At 49.6% G+C, this 10,696-nt stretch overlaps 1 protein-coding gene across 1 annotated transcript in view; it reads right to left on the bottom strand.

Moving 5' to 3' along the window:
• Positions 1–2,137: 2,137 nt before the first annotated feature.
• LOC100906677 (transmembrane protein 65) overlaps positions 2,138–10,696 on the bottom strand; it is a 28,507-nt gene continuing 19,948 nt past the window's right edge. The window contains exons 3-7 of the mRNA XM_003737637.3: positions 9,077–9,131; positions 8,289–8,331; positions 7,998–8,103; positions 7,839–7,911; positions 2,138–2,265 (exon numbers count right to left, since the gene is read on the bottom strand). Of these exons, the coding sequence (XP_003737685.3) occupies positions 2,138–2,265; positions 7,839–7,911; positions 7,998–8,103; positions 8,289–8,331; positions 9,077–9,131 (405 nt within the window). The remainder of the gene's footprint in view (positions 2,266–7,838; positions 7,912–7,997; positions 8,104–8,288; positions 8,332–9,076; positions 9,132–10,696) is intronic.

Here is a 10,696-nt window from a genome sequence, read left to right as displayed (position 1 = left end):
CTCCAGCTCGGTTAGCAGAGAGCGAACTCTCAAAGCCAAGATACTCTTGGAGCAAATTTCGAATTATAAAGCCAAAGCCTTCAAATTCTCGATGGAGACCGCCATCGAATACATGAAATGGCATGAGCTTAATTCGAAGAGCTACGAGTTTGTTAGATCTCTCTACGGCGATGGTTTATTTACCCTGCCGTCTGTGAAAACCATGCGAAGATACGTTGATCCATTCAGCGAAAGTGTTCAACTGACAAATCTTGAAGCAGCTCAGACAACGCTACAACAAATCCAAGAGCAAGGCGAAGGCGTTTTTTTTGTTAATGAGACCGAATTGGAGTATTGAACGAGGAACCGGACAGAAGGATCTGAATGTCTTATGTTGAGGGTCTGGAGACGACAGAGAAACCGCTGCGGAGATAATAAAGACCTGCGTCACGGGTTGGATGATCGAATAATTCCGACTTACGATCTCATGGAGAACATCGTTTATTTTCCTATTGGCTTCTCTACTTCGTCCTCATACCTACGATGGGTTCATTCGGAGATCTGCTACGATTTCCCGTTTTGTACAGGTTGTCGGAGTTTCAAGCAAATTTCCACCCCCACTTCCAGGAAGCATCGCTTCATAGTTTTTCTCAGAAGGCTTTTCCGCGGGAGAAAAATCGGAACAAATCCTGTCTCCCTGTTTCTGGTGATACAGAAGCTAAGGAATCCCCTCTGGGCGGATAGAATGAAATTCCTTCATTAGTTCCGAAGCAGGGGTCCATCCGATCGCCCGGGTCTCGCCCTAATGAGAACGAAATTCCTGGTCGAGTTCGGCCCAAAAGCTCTCGCTTTTGCTGGGGTCTCTAAGCACTCATCGCGGATAGAACATGATTAGCCCAGATCCATTCGCCTCAAATTCCGAATTAGAATTAATATCCCCTGCGGAGACTTCTGTGCGAGATCTACGCTCTAATGAGCGACCCTCCTCTCTGCTCCGACCCACCGCATATCATAAGCAGAACCTTAAAAGAGAGCTCTTGCACTGGCTCGGTCCAGTGTAGAGCGTCGAGCCCATCGAAGCGTAGCCCCTCAAACTTCGAACAATCTTTAGACTTGCTCGAGAATCTCATTCTATTCGCGATTGCCGAGACTGTCGACCCTCGACGGGGATCGGGGACGTTTGAGATTAGCAGTTCGAGAGATTCGAATGTGCCGCCTGAGACAGCCCACCACCATCACAACATCAACAAACCTTGCCCCGGCAGCAGCAGCCATCACAACACACTAGCGCTCCTCCTCGCGCTCTCGTTCTCCGAGCTGTTGTTGACGAACGCTCATCACTTTCGAAATTCCCCGAGTCAGAAAAATCCACGGAAAAACAGCGTTGAGGATTGTGTGCTTTCCGCATTTGTGCCCCAGTTCCCTTTCTCCCCTCTGTCGGCGTCCGGATAAGAAATCGCTAGCATGGCGCTCGTCGCTCGCGAGTCGTGGACTCTATCTTCTTCGGTGTTTACGGTTCATGAGGGATACACGCCGTGTCCTCCAGTGGTGTTCGAGAATCCGATTCCTTCGTCGAAACCGGGTGAATTCACGGAGAGCCCAGCTGTTGACAGTCAAGCTGAGAGCGCTACGCCTGGCGCCGGAGAAACCCACATCGAGCCCACGAGAGACGAGAATAGAGCCCCATCGGTGGCTCCGAATACGTGCTCTGATGGGAACAGCCTATATGCCTCAAACCACCGAGGAAAGTCAAGGAAACCGAGTAGGGCATCGAGGCCAGGACGGGGGAAACCCAACAGCCAAAGGAAACCGAAGAAAACCATGAGTGAACTAGATGAGCTCATGCTCAAGCTCGACGCATATGATGGACCACAACTCGTTCTCCAACTGACAAGGCTAGAGGACATGTGTCCGGAAGAACTTCAGGCTAGTCTACGGGGTTGTTGAAAGGAATAATCGAGCCCCGTTCATAGCTTTTGTACGAAATGTAAACTTGAGGCCGGATCATGAATGACTGCAGATATCTGCATGGAAAAGGATTGTGAAACTGTAAACTATGCGGAATCCGAGCAGTCGCCGATTCCCAGGGGAGAACGCGAAATGTTAGCAGTTTTTCCAAGTCGAGTGCAAGCGAGGAAAGCTGTGATCTGTTCCATTCTTATGAGAAAACTACTAATAAATCGTTGGGGTATTTTACATGTCGTTTATGGAATTTCCTCCTCAATTTGGTCCCGGAGACGGATAAGAGCGGAAGGCGTCGCTCCTGGAGATAGCTGGGGCGGAGGCTGAGCTTCGTCTTCTTCTCGAGTTCATCGAGCCCAAGCGCATACCTTGAAGAACTGAAAACATCAACTTCTCAAGTTCATTCCGTAGATGTAGATATCTGATGTAGATGCTCAGTTCTGAAGAAAGCTTGGCAACACGCGTGTTTTGTTCGTAATCAAGCAGTTGCCATCAATCAAGCGCCAGGTGACGAAGTTATGCATGATCAAAATGATGACGCTCTTCCTCAAACCATTCCACGTACGCCGACGGTGCAATGCTCAGCTGAAGTAAATGCGTCCACGTCCAAATCAGCACACTCTCTGGGAGCGAGGCTTGAGGCGCGATGTCTGTAAAATCCGTTTCGCTGGCTGGACTTCGTATTCCGGATATGACACCACCTACCGAACGCCTTGACCCCGCGAGAGGGGCGCATGTTGATGTTTGCGAAAAAGAGTGAGCAAACTCCAAATAATTACCAATGGCGCCTTGCGAAGGAAGTCACGGCGCCGGGTCGGATTTCATATCGAGCGGCAGAGCGACGATGATCGAAATCTACTGCAACGTCTACCTCGAGCAGAGATCCCACGAATGTAGGTGGTGTATCCCGGGATAGAGCCCTTGACGTCGGTGCTCGAAGTGACTCTCCGCCCTTCCTAGAGCGTCTCGCACACGACAGGGAGAGGTGAGCCGATCCCGGTGAGTCGCTCCGGACAGAAACTTTCCCACTCATCCATCATGCAGCCCGGTGCAAGAGCCAGCGGAAGTGGCTCGCTTCTATGGATGTGTCATGTCCTGGGAGTATTCTGAAGCTACCGTGATGGGTACAGAGGTCGACAGAAATCGTCGGCGGTGAAAAGCTGGACTCGAAGATTGATAATACGTAGCAGTCTGGGATAGGATGATGGAGAACCTCAATCAGATAAATTGTGCGGTCTCGCCGCGCGGACGATTCGTTCATCGGAAAACATCGTTCACCGAAGAGCATTTTCATTGGCCGACCTTCGAATTTCTTCTGAAGAGTAGAAAATTTTTAGAGAGCGAAACCATCTTTTGGAATTGACAGATTTCATGACTATTCTAAAATAGCGTGTTGGACTGCGCAGCGCCGCGCCCGGAACGTGTATTTCCTTGAGCACACGTTTGGGATGTTCATGATCGATATTCTCAATCAAATGACTCCCTGTAATTCATTTTTTCCCTCAGAGAAAATTTCACCTGAGCTCCGTACGGCCGCACTCGCTTCGCTCACGTAATCAGAAAGCTCGATGAGGGAACTGAGATCAATGTGCTTCTGAAGCATGGTGACCCTGAGGTAGAGACTCGGGCCATTCGATGAAAGCTCTGGTGTAACTGCAACATAAAAACTCATTCTCATCGATACTGACGTCTGTGAGAGAATCACGCTCATGATATCTAAGGGAGCCACGATGAGCGGCGAAACTCAGGAAAAGTATGAGTTGACGTTGTAAGAAGGCGGATGTTTTCTGATCTGATTCGAAACGCTCGCGACTTGGCGTTAGATGTCCCAGCGGTTTACCCGTTCGTTTGGCCTCCATGTGAACGTGGAAAACTCACATACGTTCTTTCATTCGTTGGTCTGCGTATATTCTGTAGGTCGGGTAACTTTCATTAAGTTGGCTCACGACAGGTCTGAGCATTCATAAATCGATGTATTAACCCTCAGGGTACGGGGAAGTAGCTACTAGCGATATGGAACGTGGGAGTATACATTACTGTACCAGGAGGATTTGATTTCAGAGCTTGCGACCGCTCTTGAGAACTTCGTCCGCGAGAAGTCTTCAGAGTACTTTACTGAGAACGCGAGAAAGATCCTCAGCACGCAGCTCAAAGGAGACAGAACTGAGTTGTCGAGAACTATTGCGAAGAAATATCGAGAAGAGTACAAGAAATATGCGGACATTGGAGATCAGAGAGCCGACACCGAAGAAGACGGTCAGTATCCACATTTTTGATCACGGACTTGTCGCTCGACTACAAAGTATCGGTGCATGAATTCATGGCGGATCCACGACAAGCGGCGGCAAGTCGAGCATCCACACCGCTTCTTCCATCCTCTAATATCGACTTCTGACCCTGCATCGAATTTCGCAGAATTTGCTCTGCTGTACCACAACCTGATGCATAGCGGCTGCCAACTCGAAATTCTCGCGGTGGAGGACGGTTTCTCAGCCAGGGCTAGTGCGATGAGAGCAGAGATGGAAGCAGATCTAGCAGCGCTGATCGAAAAACAAAACAGGGAACTGGAGACAGTCGAGAGCGTTGACTTCGAACATCTTCTCAATCGGTCAGTATTCCCCACCCATGAGCAATTCGCGATAGCTCCCTCTCAGGACGGGGATGGCAAGAGCCCGCATCCTTGTCGGTCGGATCGAGCGCGAAAATTCCAACAGAAAATCTGGATGACCAAGTGAAAGGAGTGATTTTTAGGGGAAATGTATCGAGGAATAGCGCTGCTTTCCGACTATCCATAGCTCAGAGGGATGGAAGACATATATGATATTAACCGGTGCGATTCGCGATCCCGCGCCGGGAAGGAGGGTGAAGATAGGCTGGTAGAAGGGGCAGAGACTCGCAAAAGTCTCAGGAGTCCACATCCTCGGGCGATCATCTGTGTGACATTCATTGACTGTGCTCGGGATGTGAGCAGTACAGCTGAAAAGGGTGATGTCCTGCGGGAGAGCATGAATATAAGCGGAATCCGCGGAGATGGGTACCCGTTCTCCGATGACTGGGGATTCGATTCACAGTTCCCAACTCAGCCTAATAAAGAAACCTGGATATCCACAGGTTAGCGTCTGTTCACGTTGAGGAACGTCAGGCTTTCGAGAAAAATTGGCAATATAAATTGAGCCTGCTTCGAAACACTCAACGGAAGGAAATGCTGAGCTTCATGAAAAACGCAACCGATGGTAAATTGTGAGTTATCATCGAGTTGGTGCGACTACCATGGAACCGCGTTGGAGTGGTTCTGTCGATAACCACCCGAAAATCGCACCAGAATAATTTATCGCCCGTATCGAATGTTCCAAATATATCGCTTCTCACCGCCCTAGCCCTGAATTATTCGTAATTTATATCCATGGTCCATTCCAGCATCAAACCTCATCCGGACACATCTCTGGAGTGCGATGTAGCGGAAGAAGCTAGTCCGCCGCCCGCACTGAGCGAGAGTTTCACAATACATCTCGGTAAGACGCCTTCAGAGTGAAAGACAAATTCGAAATTCGTCGGTTGCAGCAATCCAGATCGACTTCCGCAATTCCCTAACATCACTCAAGACGATGAGAGAACCATAGATAGCTCCAACCTCTCTCCAGGCTCTCAACTGAAAGTGATGCATAACCTCCGCTTGACTTGCTCCGATCTTCTGGACTTCTGTCGTCGGAGATCCCCGGAAGAATCCCTGCAGACATCGATGTGTCTTTTTTCTTCGAATCTTCAAGGAAGCGTGCTATTAGTTGATAAGAGAGTCAGTTCGTACAAAGGAACCAAAAGAGGTACTCAAGCCTTTGTGCATGCGAGCAATTGTGAACTTGACAGCTGAATCCTGAATGCAAGCAATGGTCCGTAAAATTACGTCCATGGGTGTTTCTGCGGGATCGATTCAAAAATTTGCTCTCATGCTCCAGAATTCGCGGAAATCTGCAAGAGTCGAGCCGAACTCCACTTTCCCGATATAGAGACTCAGCTGGCTGATATCAGAACTCAATATTGGAAAGCGGAGGCTTGCAACGAGCGTCGGAGCTCAACTTCCCGGGGTGCTCGGAGCCCCTCCGACGACGACGACGTATCTCTCAACGCTGGAGATGTGTACATAACTCGTCATTCGAATCTTGGCAGAGCCCACGTCGTTTTTCATCTCGTTGCTGGTAGCGATGAGGAAGACTTAGCTTCGAAAGAGCTGAACTCGAGACATCAGGTGCGCACCCTCCAAATCGCAGTGCCCCTGTTAATTTCAATACACATACGGTACTCGATAGGGGCGGATCCAAGGGAGCGATGGAGACGGGGGGCGAGCTCAAAGGATTCCCTGATCCGCCGCCGGTGCCCGAGGGCGAGAATGAAACTCGGCTCATTGCTAAACGATGGATGATCTCCAGGTGATCCAGGGTCTACGGAACATTCTTCGGATTGCCTATGAAAGGGAGATCAGGACCCTGAGCATTCCCTTACTGCTGTCAAACAAGCTCACTCCGGGAATGAGTGCCGCGTGGTGTTCTAAAAGGTTTGCTCCGGATATGTACCAGATTAGAAATCGAACGGAAGAGAAGAAATTAATTCTGTCTTCTCCCCGAGCCTGTCATCCGCGCGTATCAACGGATATAGGCGGCCGTATTGAAGCGAATTTATACGCTTGTCAACTGGATTCCGCTCGAAATTACATGATCCCGTTCTGAATTGAAGGGCCGAGCTGATCTACAAATGCGTAAAAGGATTCATGATCGAGATGGCTTCCCTCGTCGCTGATGCAGGAGACCCTCGAACCGTGGAATTCGTGGTTCCCCCGGGTATCAACGAGTCTACGTTCGTTTCGCTCAGCTCAATGTTACAGAGCATTTTCAGAATGGCGAATCCACTTGTTTTGAAAACTACCACATGATAGGGATCGACTCCCTGAGTTTATCTCATGTTACGCTTCTGAATGACTTTCCACACACCGTAATAAAAAGATCTCGAGCAAATTCAGGAAGAGTATCTAGCCTCGTCCTTCAATATCCTATGCACCCCGAGCAGCGATCGACAAGCTCGGGAACACGAACGAGCTCATTCGGGATCCGCCACAGATCAGCTATGGTCTGTTTGATCGATGACGAATATTGATTTTGAATATTTTTATTTGGAATTTCTCCCAGGTTTTCCGACATCCGAATCGGATTGACAGTGCAAATCCACAGCCACGAATCACCGAATCGTGACCTTCAAAGAGGTAGTGTGAGAACGCAATCGTTCCGAGCCGTTCTCGCCCGGGATTATACGCGGTAAGCGTTAGCAAAGTCTGATAGGCTGAAGGAGTTTCTTTGGTAAAATGTCAACATGGTCGAGATGAGGGTACATACTCCACCAACAACATCGAACTACAGCAGATATACTTCACTTCCGAGGATCTCCGCCTCGGCGGCACCCTCTCGTTCCTTCTCTTCTTGAAATTAGAGCGATCTACGGTGAAAGTGGACTTCCTTCTCGGACAATATAGCTCATAGGAATCCTGAATGAGCTACAGGTGTAGATGGTCGCCATGAGTTTCCTATCACTGAGGGGGTGAATGATATACTTCTGAACATGCATGTACATCGACGGAGGTATCCGTCTTTGGCTCCGGGAGTCCACCCGGAAAAGGTAGTTAGTACCAATCCGGGTCGGCGAGTTGAGGGACACTCTTCTAGAGAGATCGACGACGGCAATCAATACACGGTCGATTAGTCCTGAGGCGTAGCAGGGCTCCCCGAGCTCGGGGCTCTACCGAACGATTGCGGGAGAACGAGGGAGTCCGGCCGTCGGGCAGGTGTTTTCGTGACGCCTGCATGCTCAACGCTTCGTAGCTCTCGTTTTCTTGTCGCTTTCGTCATCTTTGTCGTCCTTTGTGTCGAGGAACAGCAGCGGACACATCCCGATGATGCATCCGAAGAAAACTCCGAAGGCCCGTCCCTGCGAGCCGAAGCACACATGAAAACAGCGCAAAAAATACTCGGGAACATGATAATAAATCAAATCATCAGTCGAGGAGAACTCACGAATGTGCTGGCGATTCTGGTCGAAGTCATGTCCAGTTGCTCAGGAGTCAAATTGGGGACCTCAACGCCGACCCGGCATGCAACCCGTTCAACGTACCACGCTGAGCTGAAAGCGAAATCGAATTATCCCCAGAAATTCCCTACAGCATCGGCAATAACGTGTTCGACGCGTTGACATCGTCGGCGTATCGTTGAGATTACGATGGCACCCTATCCACGGAATCGCTCCCCGGAACATAATTTCGGCTGGATATTATGGGCAAGGTTCGAGTGGAGACTTTCCGAACTCACCCTATTCCTGCAACATCCGAGATGGCATTCCCTAAGCCGGCCGCTGTAATATGATATTTCGATATTTTTATTCATGATCACGGTGCGCGCATCGAGGCCTCTCATTATTTCGGTATATGAGGTACAAGGTAGGTATTCTGAAGGAAAAGATACTGCCGCGGAAAAAGACGTTTTTGTGAGTGCGCCTCTCGTAGCAGCCGGATAGCGAAATCAAAAGCCGTTGCCAGAAGCAAGACTTGTTCTTATGTTGTGAATGGGAGCTTGGAAGACGCGATTGGATCAATTTGATGTTTCATGCTCCCTCGAGGGAGTCCACGGTAATTTCCTCGCAGGAAATCGTTATGCGCTACTGATTTGGATAGTGAAAAAATAAAAGTCTTCGAGGAAACTCTTTGGGACCCTAGCAGTCTGAATGACATCACGGATTAGCTTTTGACAGAAATATCGCTCATCTTTGTTTTTCTAATGAATTTTCCCGAGCTGGTCATCTGACAGCACCTCGTCGGCTCTGCAGCATGGTTGACGATGATCCGGTGCGATCGAGATCAAATACTACTGTTGTGTTTACTCTTCTCGGTTTTAGGAAGTGTGTGGAGTACTGCTCATCCTAACGGATTTTCGTCAAGCCACCCAGGCGACCGAGGACTCAACCAATCGATCGAACTCTGAGCCGATTCTTACTACAGCTCTGTACTCACATACTCCTCTTGCATCTCACATTGGACCTTTCAAATGCTTTCCAACCATCCTCCAGAAAACGTACATAGGCATTCAAAGCATTTACTAACCTGCCATTGTCGAGATGCCGAAGGTGAGGCCCAGTGTCATGTCGATGTAATCGCCCTGGAATATGATCGGAATTCTTTGACTCATGCGTAACTTGGATACTTCAGGAGAATTCCCTCGAGGCATCCGATCCTGGGAGAAAATCCCAAATTCAAGTTCTTAGTCTTGGATGCGGAGTGCCGCGAGGAATGCGAACTCCACGGTGACATCCTGTTCGTTAGCGGAGCGAGACAGAGTCCGAGCTGCTCAATTCCGTCAAGTTCCTCAGAGGAATTAGCGAAGACGGGCAGAGGACGCCCTCTCTCAGCGTCGGACTCTCCTGAAGCCGCGAGGAGACTCCGAGGGAGCTCGGATTTTGGTGCCAACGTCCTTGAGGCGCTTGGTAGCGGGCGATGCCTTTTGCACTCCACCGATTGACTAACGCGAATCCGTTATCCGCCGAAACTGGAGTCTCCACGGAGTGCACATCGACTCAACGAATTATTATCGGTGGCTCCGACATGAACACCCTTCTCCCGGTTGAAAATTGCCGAAACTTTCGCCCGAAAGCCAGGAGGAAATGAGGAAAGTTCCGATCGATCAGATATTCGCGACAATCATACAATCACAGAGCTTCCTCATGAACAGCGTTGGAGAGTAATCTACACTGTGTTTCGGAGGTGTTCTTCTGATGGGAGAGTTGCGCACAAATGCTTCCGGTTGCAAAACCGAACGAGCGCGCTACATGAATATTTTCAATAGAAGATCGGCTCCTACTTCCTCCCATCAATTTACCTCAGGACAACTGAGTTCCAGAGGCACGATGATGAAGAAACGAGCAGGCAAACGAGAAAACTCGCCCTCCCGAACCCGTTCGGCCGGCTCGCCGGCCAGCCAGCCGACCAATCGGAAATAGACGTCAGATTTGACTGATCCGAGGAGAAATCCTTCTGACAGTTGGCGAGAGATAATCATGTCAACAACAGGCAATGAAAAACAAGTCCCTTTCTTTTTCTGGGGTCGAATATGTTTCCAAAATTAAATCCAACCGGCGCCGCCACAACCAGCAAATCACGTAGGTAGCCGAAGCAAGACAGATGGAGTTGCGCAAACTCGGCTTACGTCACAAAATAATTTCTCTTCTTTTTTCCCGCAAAATAACATGATGAGCCCGGCATGAAGGAGGAGATCAACGTACAACATGGCGTCCTGTCAGTTTTTTTTCTTCTGATATCCAACAACATTGTTGTATCATCGGGTTTTTCCGCGGTCGGCGCGGCACAGCGTGTTGGGCACGGCCGCTGCGCTATGCAGGAAGCATAGCGTTCTCGATCGTGATCCTCGATGACGTTTCGAAGAGGTACATGCGATCCCTTCTCTTCTGAACTCTCACCGTCCTCCTGGACCGTCTGCACCGCATGAGAGAGATCAATGACTTGGGTCTAGCCCGGGCGATACTTTCCGTCGAAAATTTCCGTCTCGATCCCGTGTGTAAGGTCTGGAGGTCACCCATGCACGGCGAATGGTCCCCAATGTCTCATGTAGGTGCTCAAGGCTACATCTGATGGGAGAATTGGTCTCCGAATCTGATTGAAAGGGCCGCGAGGGACTCATTGGGACCCTCATGGAACTGTCGTGATCGA

The sequence above is a fragment of the Galendromus occidentalis genome, unplaced genomic scaffold (genome assembly GCF_000255335.2).
Source record: "Galendromus occidentalis unplaced genomic scaffold, Mocc_1.1 scf7180000075584, whole genome shotgun sequence".
Taxonomy (NCBI): domain Eukaryota; kingdom Metazoa; phylum Arthropoda; class Arachnida; order Mesostigmata; family Phytoseiidae; genus Galendromus; species Galendromus occidentalis.
The sequence above is the reverse complement of the archived record's forward strand: the minus strand, read 5'-3'. Positions and strand labels throughout refer to the sequence as shown.